Source organism: Pan paniscus, chromosome 2 (genome assembly GCF_029289425.2).
Source record: "Pan paniscus chromosome 2, NHGRI_mPanPan1-v2.0_pri, whole genome shotgun sequence".
NCBI classification, from domain to species: Eukaryota; Metazoa; Chordata; class Mammalia; order Primates; family Hominidae; genus Pan; species Pan paniscus.
The window spans coordinates 149,309,038-149,336,823 of record NC_085926.1 but is presented as its reverse complement, the minus strand read 5'-3'; the positions used below and the strand labels follow the sequence as shown (position 1 = coordinate 149,336,823).

The following is a 27,786-nucleotide window of genomic DNA, read 5'->3' as shown; positions in this document are numbered from 1 at the left end:
ATATATCTCAAAATGTATATATATATATATCTCTCTCAAATATGTGTATATATATACACACACACACACCTCAAAATGTATATATATCTCTCTCAAAATGTCATGTTCTACACCTCAAAGACACACAATTTTCATTGGTCATGCTTCAATAAAGCTGGGGCAGAGGGAGGCAATCCTGAGTAAAACAGTTTCCCTCATTGCTAACAGCTGCACACTCAAATGAATCTCTTTTCTCCTTAGAGTGGGCAGCTGGATCCACGTCTACCCTAATGGATCCCTGTTTATTGGATCAGTAACAGAAAAAGACAGTGGTGTCTACTTGTGTGTGGCAAGAAACAAAATGGGGGATGATCTGATACTGATGCATGTTAGCCTAAGACTGAAACCTGCCAAAATTGACCACAAGCAGTATTTTAGAAAGCAAGTGCTCCATGGGAAAGATTTCCAAGTAGATTGCAAAGCTTCCGGCTCCCCAGTGCCAGAGATATCTTGGAGTTTGCCTGATGGAACCATGATCAACAATGCAATGCAAGCCGATGACAGTGGCCACAGGACTAGGAGATACACCCTTTTCAACAATGGAACTTTATACTTCAACAAAGTTGGGGTAGAGGAGGAAGGAGATTATACTTGCTATGCCCAGAACACCCTAGGGAAAGATGAAATGAAGGTCCACTTAACAGTTATAACGGCTGCTCCCCGGATAAGGCAGAGTAACAAAACCAACAAGAGAATCAAAGCTGGAGACACAGCTGTCCTTGACTGTGAGGTCATTGGGGATCCCAAACCAAAAATATTTTGGTTGCTGCCTTCCAATGACATGATTTCCTTCTCCATTGATAGGTACACATTTCATGCCAATGGGTCTTTGACCATCAACAAAGTGAAACTGCTCGATTCTGGAGAGTACGTATGTGTAGCCCGAAATCCCAGTGGGGATGACACCAAAATGTACAAACTGGATGTGGTCTCTAAACCTCCATTAATCAATGGTCTGTATACAAACAGAACTGTTATTAAAGCCACAGCTGTGAGACATTCCAAAAAACACTTTGACTGCAGAGCTGAAGGGACACCATCTCCTGAAGTCATGTGGATCATGCCAGACAATATTTTCCTCACAGCCCCATACTATGGAAGCAGAATCACAGTCCATAAAAATGGAACCTTGGAAATTAGGAATGTGAGGCTTTCAGATTCAGCCGACTTTATCTGTGTGGCCCGAAATGAAGGTGGAGAGAGCGTGTTGGTAGTACAGTTAGAAGTGCTGGAAATGCTGAGAAGACCGACATTTAGAAATCCATTTAATGAAAAAATAGTTGCCCAGCTGGGAAAGTCCACAGCATTGAATTGCTCTGTTGATGGTAACCCACCACCTGAAATAATCTGGATTTTACCAAATGGCACACGATTTTCCAATGGACCACAAAGTTATCAGTATCTGATAGCAAGCAATGGTTCTTTTATCATTTCTAAAACAACTCGGGAGGATGCAGGAAAATATCGCTGTGCAGCTAGGAATAAAGTTGGCTATATTGAGAAATTAGTCATATTAGAAATTGGCCAGAAGCCAGTTATTCTTACCTATGCACCAGGGACAGTAAAAGGCATCAGTGGAGAATCTCTATCACTGCATTGTGTGTCTGATGGAATCCCTAAGCCAAATATCAAATGGACTATGCCAAGTGGTTATGTAGTAGACAGGCCTCAAATTAATGGGAACTACATATTGCATGACAATGGCACCTTAGTCATTAAAGAAGCAACAGCTTATGACAGAGGAAACTATATCTGTAAGGCTCAAAATAGTGTTGGTCATACACTGATTACTGTTCCAGTAATGATTGTAGCCTACCCTCCCCGAATTACAAATCGTCCACCCAGGAGTATTGTCACCAGGACAGGGGCAGCCTTTCAGCTCCACTGTGTGGCCTTGGGAGTTCCCAAGCCAGAAATCACGTGGGAGATGCCTGACCACTCCCTTCTCTCAACGGCAAGTAAAGAGAAGACACATGGAAGTGAGCAGCTTCACCTACAAGGTACCCTAGTCATTCAGAATCCCCAAACCTCCGATTCTGGGATATACAAATGCACAGCAAAGAACCCACTTGGTAGTGATTATGCAGCAACGTATATTCAAGTAATCTGACATGAAATAAAGTCAACATCTGGGCAGAATTTATTTTTTGGAAGAAGTTTAATCAAAGGCAGCCATAGGCATGTAAATGAATTTGAATACATTTACAGTATTAAATTTACAATGAACATGCAAAATAAAAGGACTTGTAAATAAATGCATTATGAACTGATGATACTGATTTCTTTAATGGATCTCAAAACAAACTTTTAACTTAAGGCACTTTTATTTTGCCAACAAATAACAATAAACATTGAAATGGTTCACTATAAAATAACAAATGGCTAATGTACCTGAATTTTTCAGTAAAAAAATGAACTTCTAATACCAGTTGCCTAGTGTCCACCTCCTATCAATGTTACAAGCATGGCACTCAGAACAGAGACAATGGAAAATATTAAATCTGCAATCTTTATGTAAATTTACCATCCTGATGTATAAATATTTTGTGGTTTATAAATTTTTTTGCTAAAACCTACAGAAAATAAGCACTGAACTGTCTTATGATTGACCATTTGTTCACACTGAAAATTTTCATTGATGGGGAATACAAAAATGTTTTAATAACTGCATTTAAAAATAAATGCAGGCTCACTTTTCCACATGTAAAAAGCAATGTAATACCTGCACATCATAAAATGTGAAAAGGGGGTTATTTTTGTCCAAATACACCCATTAAAAAGGTTTTAAAAATACAATGAAACTTCTTTATAACTTTAAAATCTAGCTCAGGCACCCCTGGTTTGGAGCTGTTTGTTTATAAGGAAATTTTTCTGAGCAGGAATCGTTGCTCTATAAGCATTTCATTTCATTAATTCTTTATGGGATGGGAAAATGCTTGGGAGGGTCTAGATCTATTATATATAATGAAGTTTCACTGTATTTAAAATCTGATCAATCCTACACAAAATGTTGTGTTTTTGTAATTCACTGAATTTATATTACATGCTTAATTCAACCTGAATTAATTTGGGGAATATTAAATGATTGATCTTATCTAAATCTAGGGGTGGGGTTTTCCAGGGTAATTTCTCCAGCATCTATTCAAACATTCACCTAGTACTTAAGAATTATAGGAGCTTTATAAATGGGAAAAAAATGCCATAGGTCTTAGATATCTCAGTGCACAAAACCGAGAATTACTAATAAGTTAGCCCCTGCCAATCATTTGAGACATGTGGAATAGCGCCCTTGGGTTTTCATCACACTGACTTTCAGCTAGCCCCATCTCAGCCTAAAATGTGACCTGGTTGCAACTTATGTCTGATGTTAGTACCCTGTGGCTGGAAGTGGTCAAAGATACGCACTGAAATTGATCTCCTCTACTTCCAGGCCAAGAAGGGTAAATGCAATGACAAATGCAACCCTATTAAGAAAAAGCCTACAGTGTAAACAAGAGAGTCTATGGGCTTCTTATATCCAAGAATTGTGATAGGTATAGCTGACTCCATTTGATTTCAAGGTCTTGTCTTTAAGGGGAGCTGGGGTCTCCATCTTATTCTAAGGTAATTTCCTCTGGTAAGGTAGTACCAGGTTCTGCCACAGGGCTTTACCTTGTGACCATCTTAATGCAAAAGAATGCATTTGCAAGAAAAGAAAAAAAAAAAAAAAGAAACCTCTCAAGATACAGAATTAACAGGGAGAAAATCTGAAGACTAAAGTAATTCTAGTTATTTTCTTTATAATGCGCAGGAGTAAAACAGCATTCCTCAACTTTCAATAGAATCTTGGAATTAATTAGAGTCGTAGAATAACTTCCTCACCTAAAAAAAGAAAAAAGATATGCCCCACAGCTTTCATGTGCAAAATGATTAATAATTTAACTCACCTCTGCAAAGTATAAAGTGCATACAAATGCTATGCAATTATAACACTCATTCTTAAAACAGTATTACTGTTGTTTGCAATGCTGAGCTACAAAATATATGGTTCAAACTGAACTGGCAAAGACATTTGGAAAGAAATAACAATGATGGAACATGACTCACTCACTAGGCACAACATTCACATTTCGGTTGATTTGCCAATGCAGTCATTATATAGATATATTACTTTGAAGAAAACAACTTCATTAGCTTATCTAAGTATGATTCTTGAGAGGAAAAAATCTGATATACAAAACCAGCAAAAATGTGTACAGATAGATACATCTTCTGAAAGCAGATAGACTATTAATTTAGTGAAAAGAATAGTTTTTAATGTTTTGGCAAAGTCTTTTCCAGCCCAGAGTAAACACAAAATGGGCAGGCTGGAGTGAAATATTTTCACAGTGTACAAAGCAGTTCACATGGATGTTGCCACAGCAAAGTAAGCTGACATGTATTTGAGGTCATTTGCATGAGTCAAACTTTGCAATGAGTAACTCACCTAGGAAGATATAAATTATTTATAGATAATGATTTGCAAAAGAAAATGTCTACTAAAGTTGTACTAGCTACATTTTAAAAAAGTAGATTTACATGGTCTGCTCATTATAGACAGGTCTATTCACAGTATGCTTGACTATATTATATGTAAAATCACATGGCAAAAGAAAATGAAATAACAGAGAACATGGGAAAATATCCCCCACATATGTTTTAAAATGCCCTGCAATTTTCACATTCAAAATTTTATGCATCTAAATCTAAAAAAATATTATATGGAATACTCTTAAGTTACACAAACTGATAATTTACTGGTTTCTTTTTTACTCTAATAGGAGCAAATTACCACATACTTGAACAAAGTTAAAATAGTTACTATTTCTTTATAATAAATTTGATGTATAATTTACTTGTGCTTTTTGCACCAATTTATAAATACAGTATATGCAATACACAACCAAGACTGACACTGACAGTAATAATTAAATTCAAAAGAGCAAATACTTACCATACAAAATAAACAGCAAATACACCTTTTATGAAAACCAGAGCCTTCTGGACTTTGGGGCCAGATTCTCTGGAAACCATGTCAAGTGTGAGCACTGGAATCTCAAGCCAGCTACTGGATTTTTTTTCCCCTTAAGGTGGCATAAGGTTCAGGAGAACCAAAACTGGCAATAAATAGTTGGACGATTCCACTGCAGTTCTTTCAGGCCTTTAGGATTTACATGTTGTACCTTCACAATGACTCTCATCAATGATCTTGCCTCAAAACAAATTTGAGTACAGCTACTTCTAACAGGTTTCCGCACATCTTAGGGCAGCTCTCAAAGAAACCTTGGTTTAGGTTCTTGGTTTAAGAAGTTTAAGTACTAAGCAACAATCTGTTTCAGCACCTTTTGACCACAACAAAAGCAAAGAAAAGTCCTACATAAATAAGAACAAAGTTTATAAAGTGCTTATGAGATTACAAACATTTCAAATTAGAGCGATGCAAATAAATGTCCGTTTCACCATCACAGGTGAATGCAGAATAAACAGGCCATGTTTCTGTCAAGATCTGACATGCCTTTCAAATCAGTAGTTTGGTCCAGCACAGTTTGGAAAATAAAATTAAAAAAAAAAACGTCATCATTAATGAATGAAATACATAAATACCTTAGATCCATCATAATCCATTCTTTCTAGAAATGTGAGATTCAAAAAAAGCACCAATTTCAAAAGGTCTGCTAGCACACTCTTCCGGGAGTAGGCCTGCCTGCATGATTCACATTTGTAAACCTACTTTAAAGGTGAATTCAACAAAATCAAACCCCAACTTCTTGGCTTTTTGTTTAAACACCTTTTTTTTTTTTGTGAGATGTAGCATAAAATATAGTAAAATGTCAAAGAAATGAAAAAAAGGGACATTTTTAAGATGACTAATGCATTAAATTTGATTTTCTGTTTTTCAGTGCAAACATAAAACGTCATGTCTTCTCCTCTTGCAGATTCAGAAGTGTGAAGGATGCCCATACGGAGTCACTCCTTGCTGTGGCTGGTTGCCTAAGGAGAAAAATAAATTCAACCAAAATTACAGACACAAAACTATTGCACAGATGGATGCTACCCTCTTGTCACTGCTCTCAGTACCAGCTGCAGGTACAGGGAAACAGAATGGCCGGAGAGTACTATCCTTGCCCTGAAAAACCCTTGTGGTGGGATTCAAGTACCACCCCACAGAGGGGACACCTTTATTCACAGTCCACACTTGCCAATGCAAGGCCGCAGGATTTAGGTTACTGGCCCATCCAGAGTGTCTCCCTCTGAACTAAACTACTTGGTATTAACTTTCAAAAGGAATACAGTAAAAGTTTCATAAAACATTGAAAGTTCTCAAAATGCTTATGAAAGTCAGCAATTCTACTTTAACACATAATTGGTAAGAAAAAATTAGATTGGAACTGGGCAATTTTCTGCAACTAGCCATAAGGTATGTACAACAGAACTGTGCAAGAGTATATGCAGGTGCAAGAGTGTCCATGTGTGATGACTCAAGCGTGTGCCTATGTAGACATGCATGCCTGCACATGCATACAGAAACAAGGAATGGTCAGTAGATACCAAAAAATGACATGGGCTTAGAAACAGCTACTGCTTGTTTAACTCTGGAGTATTCAAATCCGGAGGCCCCATTCACATGGGCCATGCTATCAAAGGAGCCCTCTGGAGTTGTGTGGTGAGCAGCTCAGTTTAGTCACCACCCTTCAACAATGGAGTCTGGCATAACTGCTTATCAGGCAGCTGAGTATATACTGTGGTTAGGAGGTGGGCTCTGGAAGGAATGCTTCTGAGTTCAAGTCTCAGCTCTATTAGCTGAAAAACCTTGGGCAAATTAGTCAATGTTCCCGTTCTTCAGTTGTCTCCTCATCTGTAATGTGGGAACAGTAATAATACATAATCTCACAGGGTGGGTTAAAAATAAAGTAAATCAATACATGGAAAGTCCTAGTGCTTGGGTCCTAGAAAGTCCTCCATAAATGATGGCTTTAACAAAAAGCTGAGCTCTGGTAGACAGGAACTAAGAGTAGATATCTTTCCCCAAACAGATGCCACTTTATAAAAATCATAGTTACCTATTTCTAAACACTAGAAGAAAAAAATCTGCCTTAAGATTGTATTTTCTATAAGAATAAGGATTCTGGAATTAGTGAAACATAATGAGATTTTAATTACAAATGTGTTTTAATAGACCAGATCTATTAAACAGTAAACAGTAGCTAGAAATGAAGATTTACTTGATTTAACTGACATTAAATGAGGCCATAAGAGGAAAATATTTTTAAAGAAGAAAAAAAATCTTGGGTATCCACTGGTAGAGACACTAAGGTGTAAGAGGGATATCCCTCTGTCAGAAAATCAACTCACACAGCAGCCAGGCAGAAAATTAAGACTAAAACCAAGCTGCCCCTCAGTAATTACATGACCTGTTTCCTTATGTCTCAGCAGGCTACCAGACCTGCACCACTGCCTTCACCACAAACTGGTCTTCCCTCTGGTACCTCACAAGTACATAATCCAAGACCAAGAAGAAACTGCTAGTCTCACTCATTGCACGGATGGAAAAACTACACGATCCAGATAATGGCAGCGAAGCTGACACCAAAATTTACGTCTTCTGACTTCCAGGCTAATATTCTTTGCATCACAGGGAGCTTGCTCCCATTTCTAAAAGGATTTTCCGTCCTATGACACCAGCCCAGGGGTGATTCAATTCATGGGAGCACACTGCTGGCATTGAGATGAGGTATGATGAAATGGGCTATTGGTAAATTCTCTAGAAAGGCAGCACATTAAACAAAACAAAACAAAACAAAACAAAAACACCACACCAGCACTACAGGCAAGATTACTAGGGAGAAAACACTGTCTCGATCATGCTGTCTGTGATGTTATAGGTTTTGATTTATGAGTCACTATCAGAAGGGTAGGATGGTGCAGTGGTAAGAACATTCACAGTCTGACAGTTTAGTGCTAACCTCCCTGTATCTGAAGATCTTCGGGAGGCCAGCTAACTTTATTCATCTGTATAATTAAGGGCATTAGCTGATGCTCCCTGAACTCTCCAGCTTTAAACAAAGGACACCTTTAATTCCATAGCAGTCCCCGCAATGAGAAGAAATATTTCTAGATTCTGGTGGAAGCAAAAAGAAAGTATCTTCACTGAATTTGAGAAAAACTGGGGCTTTCCCAGGAAAGGAAGCATTCAAGCCAAAACCAAACGAAGACAGAATGAAAATACCTTGGGCTAAACCAAATAACATGAACATTGTACTGAGGAAGATGGTACCATCTTGGGAGAGCCGCCACTTTATGTTTCGCTGGCTTATTTTTAATTTTCCGGGAGCCGTCTGTTCCATGACACACAGGGGTACTTACTGGAAAGCTGCTTCTGGAGCTGCCGCACCAAGGCGGCTGTCTGCTGCTGCTGCTGGGTCTGCTGCAAGCCTTGCCTGGGAAACTGTAATGGCGACAGGAGAAAGGACAGAAATCATTCCATGGTGCCAATCACAGACAAGAACAGAGACTAACTCGCAGGGCCAGTCTGTAAGGTACTTCTCAACACTTCACGAAAAAAGGGCTATGACAACTGTGTGTGGATTAATTTTCATCTACACCTTGTTGTGCATCTGGTGAACATCTGAAGTACCCCATCTATTCAGGAACCCACGCTCCAGGTTATTAGTTGGCATTTATTTGAAGAGCCCCAATGAAGAACTCCACACTACAGACGTAGCTCAGCAGCTCAAAGATCCTGGTCATCTCACCCTTCACCAGCTAGCTCATGAGTATCATGATATTAATACTGGCAAAATGAAAGCTCTCTGGTTGGAAGATTTGTTCAAGGACTACAGGTTGTGCCTTGCACAAATGGGAGAAAATAATCTGGTGAGGCAGGGTGGTGCCCTAGGACTAGGGCTCATTTGGGACTATACCCTCCCCATATGATGGAGGATGAAGGTTCGCTAATCCCACCCTCAGAGCCCGGGCCTGGGCAGGATGAGTGAGTGAGGCACTAACTTTAAGAAAGTGCTAATTCCCAGGGCCATGCAAATACAGGCTCTGTAGGAAGAATCAGATGAGAAGCACAATATAGGGGACCACATGCCCTGATTCTATCTATTAAGTTGATGCAAAAAATTGTGGTTATTCCAAAGAGGAAAAAAAGCAGCATCTACCAGAAGCAAAATTACTTTTGGTTAGAATCACTGGTAGTGCCAATTTACTTTTTTAACTTGATCTTCAAATTTCAGACTATCGTTTTCTCTTTTTCTTTCTTCCCCTTCTCTCCTCCTCCAACCCTCTTCTCTCCTCCTGGTCTGTCACTGTCATAAACGAGGCGTTCTGACACAGGCACATACACCAGCACGGTGCTAGCTGTTTCCCATGTGCCCACTCTCCGTGTGCTCACCAGGCTGCCTGTGTGGAGGGCATCAACAAGGCTGGCTCCTCTGCCCTCCGACTTCTAGGTGGGGAGGAGGTGCTCCCAGGAGACTGGAGCATAGGAGCACAGTGAGGCTGGGAGGGAGCAGAGTGAAGTTTTGTTTTTGCCAATTTTCCTCCATGAGTCTCTGCTGGCTGGCCACGCCCCACACCGGGAAGGTTGCAGCTCCTGTCAGGTAGCCTCCCTACCTCTCTCCCCTTCTTGTCCCGCTGGGATTAGGGGCAGTCAGTGAGTGGGCCATCACCTCCAGCTGGTTTTCCATACCTTTGTAATTTGTCTTTTGAAAAAGACTCTTCAATTACCCAACGCCAGTGCAACATCTATTTCCTCCTCAGAGCTTGTCAAGAATAGCCCAGGATTGTAAGTACAGTTGCTAGATTTAGCAAATAAAAACGCAGCATGTCCAGTTAAATGTGATTTTTAAATAAACAATAATGTTTTAGTTCCAAGCATGTCCCAAATATTGCACATGACAAATACTGCATTTAGTACAAGTATATCCCATGCAGTATTTGGGATATACACTAAAGTGTTATTCATTGTTTACCTGAAACTCAAATTTAACTGGGAGCTGTGTACTTTATCTGGCAATCCTGTCTTATCCTCTATTTAGAGGGCATTACCAAGCTGATACTTTCAAAACTGAATATTTGGCATGACAGCTGGTTCAACTGTTTCTCTCCCACTAGACAGTGAGTGACTGAAAGACAAGGGCTTGGCATATCTACTGATGTATCTGTAATATCCGGTACTGCCAGGCACACAGCAGGTGCTCAGTAGCAACTGATGGAATGACTAATTCTAAGAGCCTTCAATTCCCACAACTTTCCTAATAACAAGAAAGATCCACAAAACTAATGAACTATTCCCTCCACCAATGTTACTATTTTCCCCAATACAAATTAGAGATGCAGCAGCTTGCCATTTTTTTCCATTGCCCAAATCAAGAGTAAAAAATAAAAATCAATCTTTCATTTATATGGAAATGTTAGTATTCTTTTCTATTCAATAGTTTTTATGCTTACTTGGGGAAACTATTGTACTATGTGCCAGGTACTGTTCCAGACATTCTATGTGTCTATTAGCATATTTAATCCTGACTTAGCTGTAACTGTCCTCAATCTCTTATCCAAAGTCCTAAGACAGATATGTGCTTTGGAATCTGAACATAGGCAGTTTACTAAGAAACACTCCTAATATGCAGACCAGGCAAAATGTAGGACAGCACTCCATAATCAAGCATATTACATTTCTGTAGCAAGCACATGAATAATTATATCAGGTAGGATAAATGAAAAGAGCCTCATGTCTATTCAGGTCAGCTTTTGCCACCAATGAGTTCATGTCAAGTTTTGCTGTTCACTTCTGACTGGTTAAGACTGCTGCCCCCAGAAAATGTCCCATATCTATGACATCTATCATCTTACAGACTTATTTCACTGTGGTGAACACATTTAAAATCTACTTTAGCAATTCTGGAATATACATTATTAACTATAGTTACCTTGCTATGCAATAGATCAACAAAACTTATTCCTCCTGTCTAAATGAAACTTTGGACCCTTTGACCAACCACTACATTCCCCTCAAGCCTATCCATGATTGAAAATACCAGCTTCCAAATATCAACTTATTCAGAAATAATTACAGATTCTAAAAGGCTGGCTATAAAGATGTCTAAGCTGATTGAACAGCACATTGGGGTACATGGTGTATAAATAGTCAACATTTATTCACTCAACAAACACATAGCTGCCTTCTTTATGTTCATTTAAAGCCTGCTTCAAATAGAGTATTTCACAGAATAAAACACTGTAGTGGTTGCCTCAGATACTATATTTTGCAGAGCCTAAGCAGTAACTAGGTATACTAAGCAGTAACTAGGAAGCTTGTGTACACATGTATGCGTGTGTATGTTGGGGAGTTCAGGGTGGTGTGAGGGTGGCTTAAGAGGTAGTACATAGTCAGAGGGCCTCAAATTGTGATCCAGGGATTCCTGGGAGAGGTCCCCAAGACTCTGTCAGGTTATCTGCAAGGTCAAAACCATTTTCAAAATAAATACTAAGACATTATCTGCTTTTTTCACTTATTTTCTCATGCACGTACATTACAGCTTTCCAGAGCCTACATAACATGTGCTATTACAACAAATCAAATGTTCTCTATTAAACCAGACATTGAAGAAATTTTAAAAAATGTAAACCAGGCCAGGCACAGTGAGTCACACCTGTAATCCCAGCACTCTGAGAGGCCAAGGCGAGCAGACAGCTTGAGCCTGGGAGTTCGAGACCAGCCTGGGCAACATGGCAAATCGCCATCTCTACAAAAAATTACTAAAATTAGCCAGGCATGGTGGTGCATGCCTGTAGTTCAGCTATTTAGGAGGCTGATGTGGGAGGATCACTTGAGCCCATGAGGTCAAGGCTACAGTGAGCCATGATCGTACCACTGCATTCCAGCCAGGGTAACAAAGTAAGACCCTGTCTCAAAAAAAAAAAAAAAGTAAAACCATGTCATTCTCATATAACTTTATTTTGAAACATATGCCTATTTTTCATAAAAGCATGTTACTTCCAGTAACATAAGTTTATCTTTAGGTACTAAACATAACAATATTTAGTATTAACAAATATTTGATTTCTAACATGGTAAATATTGATACACAAAAGCTCTTTGGGTCTGCAATAATCTTTGAACATGAAAAGATTCTGAGGCCAAGAAATCTGACCAACTTCCTTAAACTGACCAGAAGTACATGGTCTATATCTACAATCTTCTTACAGTGTTTTACCACATCTGCTTCCTCTCAAGGCCTCTGGATACTAATTTTAACTTGCTTTCACCTGTACATGCACAGGCACTAGGCCCCAGATGCAATTTCTCTGGGCTCTGGAGCACCTACCACTAGAGGATGAGGGCTGCCTCCAACACCCTACAGAAGCCTCACTACTGAGCATTTCAATTCAAACTGAACCCCTCCTGTGAAGAACTGAACCCTGTATGTGGCTGAGGCAGCACAAAATCACTGGGGGAAATTTAAAGGATTATCCTCCTGGGACTCCTCTCTAGACTTCCTGAATTAGAATTTCTGTAGCTAATGTGCTAGAAATCTGAATTTTTAAAATGGCTCCCCCAAGTGGTTCAGGTGCTTGGTGAGATTTTGGAATCATCACTGTGGTGGGAGTTGAATTTTTAATTTACCAAAACAGGTCAATAAATAGGTTCAGTAAGGTTTACTAGAGGTCCCCCAAATCATAATCTATGTATGTTTTGCCTTCTCTATTCAAATGTGATAAATGAAGTGGGAAAGATTTTTTGGCCCATATCCATACAGAAGATGATCTCTCCCCTCTGTGCCTTTGCAGATGTTCATCCCTTCTCCTGGAATACACTTCCTCCCCACTTCGTTCCACTCTACCCTTCCCATAAATCTACTCATCCTTCAAAGATCAGCTGAACTTATCATCCATTCCCTCACGCATTTAAAGAGTGAATCACTGCTTTTGTACCCTTAGTACTGTGTAAATGCCTCTATTAGCAAACATATGGTTTAACATGATAATTGCTTCTCTCTCTAGGATTCTGGATTTTTACTTCTCAGAGGCAGAAGCCATGCCATGCTCCTGCTGTAACCACAAGACCGAATACCCAGCTTACTACTGTCAGGTATAACTAATCAACATGGTATAACCACTCTCCAGGAAATACCATTGTTTGCTGAATTAAACACACACACACACACACACACACACACACACACACAAATGTATTTACTGTAGTTCCCAGCTACTTGGAAGGCTGAGGTGGAAAGATCACTTGAGCCTAAGAGTCTGAGACTGCAGTGAGCCATGATCACATTGCTGCACCCCAGCCTGGCTGACAAGATTGAGACTCTGCCTCTAAAATAAATTAAAATTAAAATTCTGATAATGTATTTTGATGTATTTTGACTGATCTCTAAATTCCTATTTTATTCAATAACATTTACTACTTCTGCTCAATCACAGCATAGGCAAAAAATGTGCTGCTAATTAGTAATTTCTATTTAAATAAACATCATTTAAATATTTTTTGTCTCAAAACTTGAGCTTGCCCCGTCAGCGAAAGCATATGCTGACAAAACTGATTCAGTGATGGACCTACCGATGCTCAGATGGTCTGGACACCTTGCCTCCTGAATTGTGTTTTCCCTTTCTTATGGATAACGTGTGATTTTAACAAAGGTTTTTTTCATTGCTTTGACATCCAACAAATGAGTCATTCAACAAATATTTATCAAAATCCAGGCAATCTTCTGGGTTCCAAGGGCACCAGAGTAAAATACATCCCTTCCCTCATGACAGTTAAGAGGTTTTTGCTGTGACCACTTCATTTGTTACCAGAAGAACAAAGCAGCAAAGCAACATTTATTTTAAAACTGCACTACCAACTGAGAGTCCACAGATTCCTCCGACGAATGAAGCATGGTCGTCCGTCCCTACAAGCGGCAGCGGAAGGAACAACAACGTATAGGGTTGTGCATGCACTCAGCCACATCTCCACTCTCACAGGGCGGCACACTCTCAGTCCACATCCTCAGACAGAGCTAGCAGCTGATGTGTTTCAGAATTTTTTGTGTGTTTATTTTCAAGGTAACTACTAACTTGCATAGAGTTTTTTTGTTTTGTTTTGTTTTTTTGAGACAGAGTTTCGCTCAGTCGTCCAGGCTACAGTGCAGCGGCGCGATCTCGGCTCACTGCAAGCTCCGCCTCCCGGGGGTTCACGCCATTCTCCCGCCTCAGCCTCCCGAGTAGCTGGGACTACAGGCACCCACCACCGCGCCTGGCTAATTTTTTTGTATTTTTAGTAGAGACGGGGTTTCACCGTGTTAGACAGGATGGTCTCAATCTCCTGACCTCGTGATCCACCCGCCTCAGCCTCCCAAAGTGCTGGGATTACAGGCGTGAGCCATTGCGTCCGGCAGAGTCATCTAATCTGTACACAGTTTAGTAAGAAAAAAGTACTATATCAAATATATTGGCTATCCAGTTACCAGAAATCTCCTGATATTTCTTCCCCAACCTCTTTCTATAAATATTACTTCTTCTTTTCCTTCCAAAAGAAAAAAATTTTTTCCAAATTCACGCAAAGGAAGGCAACGTAGCTCAATGTTCTCTGGACCTAATTTCTTCCACTTCAAAAGGAGAATCATATTATCTGTGCATGCTACTTCCCAATTCCAGAGGCAGACTGAAAAAATATCTCAATTTCTCTGAATGGAACAAATGAATTTCTTGAGGAAGAGTAAAGGACAATTTCACAAGTGATCACTGACTAAAATTTAATGTAATTAAGTAACTATTGCTACCATTATGCATATTTTTAAAAGGCAAATATTCAATATAATATGAAACGGACACAAGGATCAGTCGATGTAAAAAGCCAACTATTTAAAGCTTTCTGTTAGCATATTTTTTTAAGTCACCAAACTAAGACAACCTGAGTTTAAGATGAAAGGAAATGACGCAGCGGGATGGTGTTAACATTATTTTCTTAACACTGGAAGTAGTTTTAAAGAAAAGATCATGGTCTGTCAACATATTTAGTTAAGAATTAACTTAATCATAACAACAAGCATTAAAATTATTTAATGATTTAATAAGCATTAAAAATATTTTTCTAGTCAAGAGCTATAATTTAGGCCAAAATCAGACATGCCAAATATATTTTCCCAGCAAGGGCACCCATGTCTTTATTTCCAGATGTTTTTCCTTCACAGAATACAAGCAACTTAAGTAAGTAAATGGCAACACAGGCATTGATATTAAGTCCAGACCAGATTTAATTTGTAAACATAGGCTTTTCTTAGTCTTTCTTGCTCTTTTCACAGAAAAACTCTGTTTTCTGGTGACACGTTTTAAGGAAGCACTCATTTCTGCCCTGAGTCACTTTTTCCAAGAAGTTGTTAATTTTTTATAAGTTTTTAAAGTGATTTTTTACAGCCAAAACCAAGGGATGATCATTGTCCCACACATCCCAGCTGATGCCGTCAACGAGCAAAGAGATGAACAAAATAGTCAAAAAGCTATGAATCCATTCTGCACATGTACCCCAGAACTTAAAGTATATAAAAAAAAAATAGCTGGGCATGGTGGCAGGCACCTGTAATCCCAGCTACTCGGGATGCTGAGGCAGGAGAATCGCTTGAACCAGGGAGGCGGAGGTTGCAGTGAGCTGAGATCATACCATTGGACTCCAGCCTGGGTGACAGAGCAAGACTCCGTTTCAAAATATATATATATATATATTTTTATGATCTCCTAGAATGCATTAAAATAGAATGGACTTGTGCAAAAGCTAAAAAAAAAAAACTAGTTCTGTTCCTCTTACAACAGCAACAAAAGAACAAAAAAATATATTTTCATTAATTCTAAATAAAACTTGAATTCTAACTCTAAAAAAAATTAACATTCAATTTTTTCTTTTCAAAAAAAAAAAAAAGCAATGAATCAAATCCTACTGCCTTCAACATCTGCCACATTCAGCCTCCTCCATCAAGGCTTCCCAAACTTCTCTCACCTTCTGACCTGTTATTATTTCGGTTGAATTATGTTCCCTAAAAAAGACATGCTGGAGTCGTAACACCCAGTACCTCAGAATGTGACCTTATTTAGAAACAGGGTCTTTGCAGTGGTAATCAAGTTGAAATTAGATAATTAGGATGGGACCTAAACCAATATGACTGGTGTCCTTATAAAAAGTGAAAATGTATAAGGACTGGTATCCTTATAAAAAATTTGACACGTATATGCACAGGGAGAATGCCTGCGAAGGTGGAGGCAAAGCTCAGGGTGCTGCTTCCACGGGCCGAGCGATGCCAAAGAGTCCCAGCGAGCCCCCAGAAGCTGGAGGAGAGGCATGGAACAGATTCTCTCTCACAGCCCTCAGAGGGAACCAACAACCCTGCTGACACCTTAATCTTGGATTTCTGGCCTCCAAAACAGACAGTACATTTCTGTTGTTAAAGACATCTAGTTTGCGTACTTTGTTAGGGAGTTCTAGCAAACTAATGCAATGCCTCCAGCTCTTCTATCAAAAATTCAGCAACCGTAAACTACTTTCCACAGGCAGTGCTGCATTGAGCCACTTCCTATGATTCTAAGTCCTCTAGTGGCAGGAAGTGATGTTTCACTGGCACGCTCTATAACATCTGGCAGGGTGCTGGTCTCCACCACACACACATGATGGCAATCACTTCTGCACTACCCTAAGAAAAAAGCACTTATTGAATTCAACTGTGAATGTCACCAGATAGCAGCAGGACAAGTCAGGGGATGGGGGACAATGTGTTACCATTACCACTTCTGCTTTGATACAGCATGAATCAGAACCCCAAAACAGGAAGAGTTCACTTATCTTCAACAGCTACCTTACCACCCTCTTCTCTAGCAAAGAAAAAAACAAAGAATGGAGAGCTTTGGCTAGTACCAAGAACTGAATCTGCTGGAGATGTTTATAAAATATAAATAAATATATTTATAATACATATAATGCATCTTAGTGGAACTAATTAAGAAAAAGAAAAATACCGAAAGATAAAAGGATATATAAAAATTTTCTTGCCAGGCATGGTGGCTCATGCCTACAATCCCAGCACTTTGGGAGGCCCAGGCAGGTGGGTCACTTGAGGTCAGGAGTTCGAGACACCTGGCCAACATGGTGAAACCCCATCGCTACTAAAAATACAAAAATTAGCCTAGTGTGATGGTGCGTGCCTGTAATCTCAGCTTCTTGGGAGGCTGAGGCACAAGAACTGCTGGAACTCGGGAGGTGCAGGTTGCAGTGAGCCAAGATTGCGCCACTGCACTCCAGCCTGGGTGAGAGAGCAACACTCTGTCTCCAAACACAAAGAAACAAAACAAAAAAAACACAGTAAAGCACAGGAAGAAGCATGATTGGAAGACTAGTGACAAAGAAATTTGGGGAAGAGGTATGTGGATGGACCTCTCTGAGTGGTTGAAAACTGTGAAGATATTTGTATTCCATGTGAGTGCTCACCAATGGGTGACCTCAGCAGAGGAAGATTTTAATAATCAAGTGGATAGGATCACCCATTCTGTGGACACCACTCAGCCTCTTTCCCCAGCCACCGTCATTCCTCAATGGGCCCATGAACAAAGTGGCCATGGTGGCAGGGATGGAGGTTACGCACAGGTTCAGCAACGTGGACTTCCACTCATAAAGGATGACCTGGCTACGGCCACCACTGACTGCCCAATTTGCCAACAGCAGAGACCAACACCGAGCCCACGATATGCCACCATTCCTCAGGGTGATCAGCCAGCTACATGGTGGCAGGTTGATTATATTGGACTTCTTCCACCACGGAAATGGCAGAGGTTTGTCCTCACTGGAAGACACTTACTCCGGATGTGGGTTTGCCTATCCTGAACACAACACCTCTGCCAAGACTACCATCCGTGGACTCACAGAATGCCTTATCCACCATCATGGTATCCCACACAGCACTGCCTCTGACCAAGGCACTGACTTTACAGCTAAAGAAGTGCAGCGGTGGGCTCATGCTCATGGAATTCACTGATCTTACCATGTTCCCCATCATCCTGAAGCAGCTGGATTGACAGAATGGTGAAATGGCCTTTTGAAGTTACAATTACAATGCCAATTAGGTGACAATACTTTGCAGGGCTGGGGCAAAGTTCTCCAGAAGGCCGTGTATGCTCTTAATCAGTATCCAATATATAGTACTGTTTCTCCCATAGCCAGGATTCACAAGTCCAGGAATCAAGGGGTAGAAGTGGAAGTGGCACCACTCACCATCACTCCTAGTGATCCACTAGCAAAATTTTTGCTTCCTGTTCCCGCAACATTACGTTCTGCTGGCCTAGAGGTCTTAGTTCCAGAGGGAGGAACACTGCCACTAGGAATACAATGATTCTATTAAACTGGAAGTTAAGATTGCCACCTGGACACTTTGGGCTCCTCCTACCTTTAAGCCAACAGGCTAAGAAGGGAGTTACAGTGTTGGCTGGGGTGATTGACCCGGACTATCAAGATGAAATCAGTCTACTATTCCACAATAGAGGTAAGGAAGAGTATTCATGGAATACACGAGATCCATTAGGGCGTCTCTTAGTGTTACTATGCCCTGTGATTAAGGTCAATGGGAAACTACAACAGCCCAAACCAGACAGGACTACAAATGATCCAGACCCCTCAGGAATGGTTTGGGTCACTCAACCAGGAAGAAAAACACGACCTGCTGAGGTGCTTGCTGAAGGTGAAGGGAATACAGAATGGGTAGCAGAAGAAGGTAGTCATCAATACCGGCTATGACCACGTGACAGTGGCAGAAAAGCGGACTGTAACTGTCACGAGTATTTCCTCCTTCTTTTGTTAAAAACATGTTTGTGCAGGTATACACTTGTACTAATAATTTTATTTCCTTTTCCTTTATCATGTGACATAGGATTTACTGACTTCATATCAGGATTTAAGCATTGTTAACTTTATGTAATAGTATTTGGGTTGGGGATTGGTGCGTTTCCGGTTGCAGGAAGGATAGTTGTATTATGTTAGCTGTAATTACGACCTTACTATTGTCTTTATTTGAAGATTATGTCTGATCTCAGGAGGTGTGTATGGGCTCAAGTAGACAAGGGGTGGACTTGTGATGGTTAATACTGAGTGTCAACTTGATTAGATTGAAAGATGCAAAGTACTGATCCTCGGTGTGTCTGTGAGGGTGTTGCCAAAGGAGATTAACATTTGAGTAGTGGGCTGGGGAAGGCAGACCCACCCTTAATCTGGTGGGCACCATCTAATCAGCTGCCAGCAAATATAAAGCAGGCAGAAAAACATGAAAATGCAAGACTGGCCTAGCCTCCCAGCCTACATCTTTCTCCCGTGTTGGATGCTTCCTGCCCTCAAACACCGGACTCCCAAGTTCTTCAGTTTTGGAACTTGGACTGGCTCTCCTTGCTCCTCAGCCTGCAGACAGACTATTGTGGGACCTTGTGGTCGTGTGAGTTAATACTTAATAAACTCCCCTTTATATATACATATCTATTCCATTAGTTCTGTCCCTCTGGAGAACCCTAACTAATACAAATACCAACTGCTAAATGCAGAAACATAAGAGTAAGAAAAATCACCATTTTGTATCCATTACAGAGTAAGAACTAGTGTTTGGTAGTACAATAGGGCAATAGTGGTTTACAATAATTTACTATATGTCTCAAAATCACTAAAAGAGTAGAAGTGGAATACAAAGAAACACAAAGCAACACGAAATAACACAAAGAAATTAGAAATGCTTGAAGCGATTTTGGGTACCCCAATTACCCTGATTTGATCATTACACATTGAAAGCTTGTATCGAAATCTCACGTATCTGTACATAAATATGTACAAATATTATGTATCCATAATTAAAAGAATTAAAAATTAAAAAAAGAAAATAATTTTTCCACATCCATAGTAAGAATGAATTTAGGCAAGAATAATTTAATAGATGCTAACAGTAGTGTGTGAAGATTTGATGAGTAATGACAGATTTATCAAACTATTCTCATAAATTATTAATTGCAAAGGGAAAATAATAAGTTCACAGTGGGGAGATCTATCAGACACAAGACACACAAAAGGATTAAAGTAATATCACCAACAATGTATATCCTAATGCCATACACTGAAAAGGACACAATGGCACCTCTAATATTGTTGCCAAAAATGTATAATCTGAATCTAATCATGATTAATCTAGGCAGATAAATCAAATTGAGTAGCATTCTACAAAATAAACATTCCATAGACCTTAAAAATGTCAACTTCATGAAGACAAAAAGGCAGCTTTGGAGTTGGTCTAGATGAAGGCGAGTAAAAAGACATGAAAGCTAAATGCAAAATGTGATGATCCTGAACCAGGGGAAAAAGAAAATCAATGCAATAAAGAGCATTAATTTGTCTATCTGCAAAAGAGTTATAGGTTATAAAGCATTGTAGTAATGTTCAATTTCCTAATTTTAATAATACCCAGTTTTTATAAAAGAATATCTTTGTTTTGGAAAAAAAAAGTGAAAGTACTTAGGGGTAAAGAGGCACATGTATGTTTAAATGGCAGTAGGTGGGGGGAGTGAAAGAGAGAATAATAAAGCAAATGTGACAAAATGTTAAGAATTAGTAAATCTGGGTAAAGGGCTTATGGAAATTCTTTGTACTATTCTTGCAAATTTTCTGTCATTTGAAATTATTTCAAAACAAAAGGTGTATCTCGTTCCTGTATGGGACACTAGACTCAGCCAACAGTGGTGCATCCAAAGGAATCTCTTCTACAACATTTGCTAAGTAACAGCCAGTTCCTGCTAATACACATCGGATAGGTAGGCAGGCAGTGCAGTTTTACATACTACCTCTACTTTAAGAAGGTTTTCTGAAGTAGATTGCAATAAATGTCACAAACATATATATTTTTTTAATCAGAGCTGGAAAAACTAGATCCATAATTAAAAAGAATTAACTTAAAAATGGGGAATAGGCCGGGCACAGTGGCTCACGCCTGTAATCCCAGCATTTTGGGAGGCCAAAGTGGGTGGATCACCTGAGGTCATGAGGTCAAGACCACAGTCTGGCCAACATGGTGAAATACAAAATTTAGCTGGGTGTGGTGGCAGGTGCCTGTAATCCCAGCTACTTGGGAGGCTGAGGCAGGAGAATTGCTTGAACCTGGGAGGAGGAGATTGCAGTGAGCTGAGATTGCACTGCACTCCAGCTTGAGTGACCGAGTGAGATTCCGTCTCAAAAAAAAAAAAAAAAAAAAAGGGTGGGGGGGAGTTGGGGGAGCGGAACAAACTGGCTTACGCAGAGTTTGTTAAATGTACTATGGATGCCCTATTCCAGTTGACCATGTTCTGGTCAATCTGATTTGGATGCAGTTCTTTAACCACCTAACTCTACTCTGATCCCTCCTCATGTACTATCTCTATACCACGTTGTTCCCCCTTTTCTACAAGTTGTGAAACCAGCTAGTTTAAAAATCCTGTGCTGAAGGCAGTCTACACTAGTGTTTCTCAAAGTGTGAGACATGAGCGGTCAGCCAGCTCATCGTAGGTAGGGCTCATTCATGCAATTCACATCACTCAGTTAAATGGAGATTCCCTTCTAAATTATTTTTGTATTTACTTTCACAGATATTTCCAATATGTGGCAAGTGATATAATTATGGATGGTAATGATAAAATGCTTCTTTGAAAACTACATTTATTTAAGCAAATATAATAAGACGACAGTTTAAAAAAAGTAATTAATGAAACAGGAATATGGCTGTTGTAAATGACTGAGGTTTAGAAAACTTTGATGGCTATGCATATGACATTTCCAAATTTGATTTATGAAGCTAGAGAAGTGAACTATCCGACTGTGAGTTACATGAAAACTCTTGCAGCAAGTGCTAACTGAATGAAAAACAATTTCTTATTGAAGATAATAGATAATATTTTAGAAAGTGCGCCCATGGTTTTTGAGATTATAGTAAAAATCAAAGTATGGTAAGACAATCTTTTAAACATACATAGTAAATCATCGTTTTATCATTGTTTAGGAAAAAAAGACCACATCTCAATGTAAAAAATTTTGTCTGTGGAACAGTCCGAAAAATTTTGAAGAATAATGGTATAACCTACTGAATCCCAAATATTTACTTGTATCTTCCTATGAAAATAAATATACCAACTACAATGACAACAAAACTCTAGTAAAGTTCTAGGAAAAATTTTTAGGGTATACTTAGGCTTTGTCGATTCTTAACAATCTTATGAACATGAACAATGCAACCTGCTTTTAAAGAAGAAACCCACATGTCTGATTCCAAAACAACAGGCCTTACCAAGGGCTGCTGGGGCTGCATTGCTTGGAGACCAAGGGTCTGACTCTGGGGCTGCGAGGACTGCTGGGGCTGGGGAGGCTGCTGGGGCTGGGGCTGCTGGGGCTGCTGCATCTGGAAAGAGGGTAAAAATGTTATACACTTAAAAGGAAGAAGAAAACAGCATTGCTGAATCTGTTTCCCCGATATACCTTGTATCTAATTTTTATGTTGTAGTAAAAACAATATATACCTGCCTGCTGCATCTCTACCTTGCTGAACCTCATTCGTCCTTTTGAGGGCAAGACCTAAACCTGCTCATCCATGAAGCCTTCTAGGACCACCCCAACCCTACGGATCTCTTCCAGTGGCAGTCAGTACTGCTGTCTATTCCACACTGCGCTGTCCGGGGCCATCCTTTCTGCTTACTGTTTTAATTCCTTTCATGTCCTTTGTCCTTCCACGTGTTTTATCCCTTCTTACACTACAGGTTGGACAGGGACTGCTCAGTAGTAATCCTCTCATTCTTTATGATATCTGGCAGAATTCTTAAAGGTTTTTTTTTTGTTTTTTGTTTTTTTCCAAAAGGAAGAGGCAGACTAGTTGCCATGACACCTTCTGGCATAATTTACATCAGAAATTCAGAAATCATGTCAGTAACAGGGTTGGCTCAAACACACAGCTCTTGGAAAATGCTTCCAAGTCACAGAAAAAGCACAGACCAGACATCCACAAGGTGGGACACAGAGGAGAGAAAAATATTAATAGTTGTTTTGTTTTGTTTCAATGACCTTTAAAATCTCCTCCACCCAAACACTTCATCCTGATAATGATGACAGTCTAGACATTTCTTCATCTTTTGTACTTTTCCAACTTGGTTTGCATACTATCCCCTCAATTACTGGTCTGCTTTACAGCCAACTAATAAATAGCTATTGCCATATGGCATGTCTCACTATGTGACAATGCTCATGGATCTGGAATCCTAGCAGAGGTCTGGGTAGCATGATCCCAACAAGAACAATGCAAGTTGGACCCACATCACAATGACTGCAATATGATTCTCCAGTTAGCCTTCTAGAACCTCTTCTAAGAAAAATTAACCCAACTTCATCATTATTAACTTTTTCCTTTACAGAGGTGGCCAGTCACCAAAAAAGAAGTATAATCCTGTTGTAGAAGCAAATCACTTATCTCCAGGGAAGAATGTGTTGATGATGAAAAAATTACCAGAAGGACATATTATGCTAATTAGGATAAAAAGTACATATGGTCTCATAAGAAAAGGCTTTCCGTATTTGCAGCCTTGAAAAACACCAACATAAGATTTAAAACTGGTAAGTAAACAAATAATGTGGTAACTTTCCTCAGTGATTTGGAAATGAGAAATTCTAAACTAGAGCAAAATATAAATTATCAATCCTAAAAAATTCTGAAACATAGCCTCAGAACTTGGAAAAAATGATTTAAGAAAGTGAGTACTCATAGTAATGATAATAGTCATAACATTAATCGTAAAATTATCAAATGAGTGGTTTACTTGAATATTCTTATTTAATCCTTTCTACATATTTAAGAGATAGGTACTATAAGTATTTCCATGACAAAACAGGATTAGAGAGCTTTTACCATTGGAAACAACATCTATACAATGACTGAGATTGCTATCTGAAGGCCATACTCTCCTAATCGGTTACCGTCACATGTTATCAATTTTGTGATACAACTTTTTTTTTTTTTAACATTTTTAACAGGTCACAAATTGGGATGGAACTAATGACATCTTACTACTAATGGCATCTTATAATTGGGAAGCCCAGTTCCAGAGGGTGTGTTGGCTTTTGCCTGTCACCTGGGCACTACCAACCAGAATTCTGTGGATCACACTGAATTCAGACTCAAACCCACCGGAGCTTGTGGTTCAAATGCTCAGGGGAGATATTTGTTTCTCCCCTCTATCCAGTGTCAAGGATAAGACATCCAAGCTCCTCTGTGTCCCTTTCTGCATGGCAGGTTTACTTCTCACTGACCTCATACCGAGTTGAGAGTACGTACAGCCCTTGGGCACTCCAGCTCTACTAGACTCCTCATTTTTGGTGTTCTGTTCTTGGTAGTATATAAAGTAAGTGTGTATCTCAAGTTGGACTGCTGATAAGATTAGAGCCCACTGTACAGTCTCCTTAGGAAATCTCTAGTCCAATAACATAGGACAAGCTTGTTAATATTGAAGACAAATGACACAGGTAAACATAATGGCCTATTTTTTTAAATAAGCAAGTCAGAAACAAGAACATATCAAGGAAGCTGCGTGTGGTGGCTCACACCTGTAATCCCAGCACTTTGGGAGGCTGAGGTGGGCGGATCACTTGAGGTCAGGAGTTTGAGACCAGCCTGGCCAACATGGCAAAAACCCGTCTCTACTAAAAATACAAAAAAATTAGCCAGGGGTGGTGGTGGGCGCCTGTAATCCCTGCTACTCAGGAGGCTGAGGCAGGAGAATCACTTGAACCCAGGAGGTGGAGGTTGTCCAGCCTGGGCGACAGAGGGAGACTCCGTCTTAAGGGGGAAAAAAAAATGTATCAAGGGGAAGAACCCTTTATCTAACTGACTTAAAATGTACATCAAATAAGTGAATGACAGTTCTCTGGATTCTAACAGAGACAAGATGAAATATCCTTTGAAACAGTCTATGTTCCTCCCATTTCACAGCCTTATCAGACCAGAGGTGTTATAGAAATGTTTTTAGATTGCAGAATGCTCTAGGAATCTGATGAAAGCTCTGGATGGCTCAGTTTTTTGTTTTCACATTTATGACACTTTTAAAAAATTTGCATGGCTCCTACTTAAACAGAGACTGGGTAAGCTGAGGCCAACTCTATTAAAGGCATCCGTCTGCCCTCCCAAACCTTTGTGAAATGGGAAGAATGTTCTGCAAAACGTACTCTTCTGCCCATAACCTGGTAGATACACAGAGAAAATAAAATTCTTGCCAAGTTGTAACTAAATTGTACCAATGTAGCTCCTAGCATCAAATCCACAGGGATCCTTGGAATTTGGCAATTGACAACTATAGTGTTTTTCATTTTTTATGACTGTTGCATATTTGCACTGTCTGAAGGGTGATGGCATTGCCCTCATCTCCCTGCCCCGTACCTGGAGGAGTCTCTGCTGCTGTCGAACTTGCGGCTGTCTGGGTCTCATGGGATCCTGAGGCAGGGGCACGGAGGGAAGGTTTGGATGTGCAGAAGTCAGCACAGCATCAATTCCCCCGCCCACCAGAGGGCTCTGCTGTAGAGCCTGATGGTTCAGTCTGGCAAAGAATAATGCAACTTGGTTCAGGCCCAAGCATAATGTCAAACTTTTAATCAGTGCTACCAGCACATGACATACACCAACCAAGAAACAATCAGCGCTCAATAATCCTTTGCACAATTCAAATAGACTAAAGCCCAGTGGTTAAAATAATAGATGTGACTACTTGAAAAAGTACAGCAAGCACATGACTTAAGGTAAAATTGCAGTCATGCAATAAATCACTTTTTAAACATTTAATAGTTTTTAACAACGAGGAATATTGATTGAGCATTTACTTTGAAGCAGGCACTGTACTAAAGGTCTGAAATGTGTTACTTCATTTACTCCCCACCAGAGAGCCCTTTAAGGTCAGCAGTTTCGTTATCCCTACTTTAAAAATGAAAAAACAGAGCTAGAGGTAACTTATTAAGAAAGCAAATGGCACAGGTGGGATTTGAACCCAGAACTTTTGGGCTTTGAAATTAAAGTTTGTGGGCCATGCTATGCTGCTATTTATTATAAAAATTGTACATACAATGCACATTTTCCAAATTATTATCCAAAATATCTATTTTCTCAAATGTGTTACCATCAACCTTGCCAACTTTCCAAAGAGCGATTACTTGGAGTCGTCATGCAGCCATTGATGGTAACAGATGGGAGCTGTGCTGCTATCCACTAGATTGACACGTTTTACATGATACTGCTAAGACAGTACTATCCAACAGAACTTTCTATGATGGCTGCAATGTTTTCTCTCTGCGCTGTCCAATAAAATAACTACTAGCCACAAGAACGAACTGCATAATTTTGGGGTCTCAGTGAATAACGAAAACACAAGGCTCCCTGATCAAAACTTAGTAAGAATTTCCACAGAGAAACTGCAGAGCATTAAACTAAGCATGAAGCCTTTTTAAACACAGGCCCTTCTAAACACAGCGCACGTCACACACCATTGAAGCTAGTCCTGCTGGCCACATTTGGCTACCACTGAACACTTGAAATGTGACTAGTGTGACTGAGGAACTATATTATTAATTTAATTTTAAATAGTCTAAACAGCCACAGGTGGCTGGCAGCTACTACAACAGACAGTACGGTTATACACTCTAAGGGATCTAATTAAACAAGAACAGAAAAAAGTCTATCATAGTCCTGTTTTGCCAAATATCTTTGAGGTGGAAAAGGTAGAAACTAAGTTATAACAAAACTCTCATGTGCACCATGCACAATTAGTATTGCAATCACACATTTTATTGCTCCAATCAACAAATTGTAGTAAGGCATTCCTAACAATAATCAAGAGTTTTCTCTGTTAGATATGTTCAGAGAATTTTTAAAAAAGAAGAGGAAAAAAAAGAACACTGAAGCAAACACACTATCATGTAAAGACTGTTACACTCATGTCTTGGAAGACATGAGTCTAAACTGTAAGGATCTTTAATGAAATAAACAAGATGCAGCATTCTTTATGTTGAACCTCTATCTGGATACTACTAAAAACGAGATGACGGAATGCAAATTATCTGCAAATATGCAAGCTCATAAAAACAATGATAAAGTACCATGCCCTATAAGAAGCATAAGAAACCCGAGAATGTGACTGTTCATTATTGCCATCATCATTTCCACGTGTATCACCTCTGAGAGCCAGTCAGGGGCTGCAGGTACGGCGAGGCCTGCTGCTGAACATAGCCACTCGGCTGCTGCTGAATCTGTCTGAGTCTTTCCATTAGCACGGGGTTGGAATGTGCGGCCGGATAGGCTCTGGAGTTATAGCTGGGAGACACGACCACACTGCCAGCCTGCTGCTGCGATGTCTGCTGCAAAGGCATCTGTGTCCCATACATTGTATAGCCCTGTGGCATGGTCTGCAGGTAGGCACAAGGGAAGAAGTCAATGTTTCAACTTATCACCTAGCTTTCCCATCACTACGATATATGGGGCAAAAACAAACCCATGAGGACTCCCCTGAAATTCACTGTTTTCAAAGGTTCTCATAACTCAAAATTTGAGGAGGACTACCCTGGATGCAGGGAATCTGGTCAGAAAAGCCACAGAATGATCTGGCTGTGTAATGACTCACCAGAAATGTCAACTTAAAAAAAATGAATCCTCATTTAGTTAAACTGGCTTTTAAGATTAG

General features: G+C 39.8%; 2 protein-coding genes across 9 annotated transcripts in view; one reads left to right on the top strand and one right to left on the bottom strand.

Moving 5' to 3' along the window:
• Nucleotides 1-2,622, top strand: part of IGSF10 (immunoglobulin superfamily member 10) — a 28,720-nt gene extending 26,098 nt beyond the window's left edge. The window contains exon 7 of the mRNA XM_003826461.6: nucleotides 241-2,622. Coding sequence (XP_003826509.3) covers nucleotides 241-2,149 — 1,909 coding nt within the window. The 3' untranslated portion in view covers nucleotides 2,150-2,622. The remainder of the gene's footprint in view (nucleotides 1-240) is intronic.
• MED12L (mediator complex subunit 12L) overlaps nucleotides 2,171-27,786 on the bottom strand; it is a 349,139-nt gene continuing 323,523 nt past the window's right edge. For 4 of the 8 annotated variants that reach the window (XM_055110602.2, XM_055110603.2, XM_057301943.2 and 1 more), the window contains 5 exons: nucleotides 27,282-27,511; nucleotides 25,500-25,656; nucleotides 22,371-22,481; nucleotides 8,422-8,503; nucleotides 2,171-6,048 (listed from right to left, as the gene is read on the bottom strand). In XM_055110602.2, coding sequence (XP_054966577.1) covers nucleotides 5,996-6,048; nucleotides 8,422-8,503; nucleotides 22,371-22,481; nucleotides 25,500-25,656; nucleotides 27,282-27,511 — 633 coding nt within the window. In that variant the 3' untranslated portion in view covers nucleotides 2,171-5,995. The remainder of the gene's footprint in view (nucleotides 6,049-8,421; nucleotides 8,504-22,370; nucleotides 22,482-25,499; nucleotides 25,657-27,281; nucleotides 27,512-27,786) is intronic. The other 4 variants (XM_063602975.1, XM_034957599.3, XM_034957604.3 and 1 more) reach the window with 2 other exon arrangements.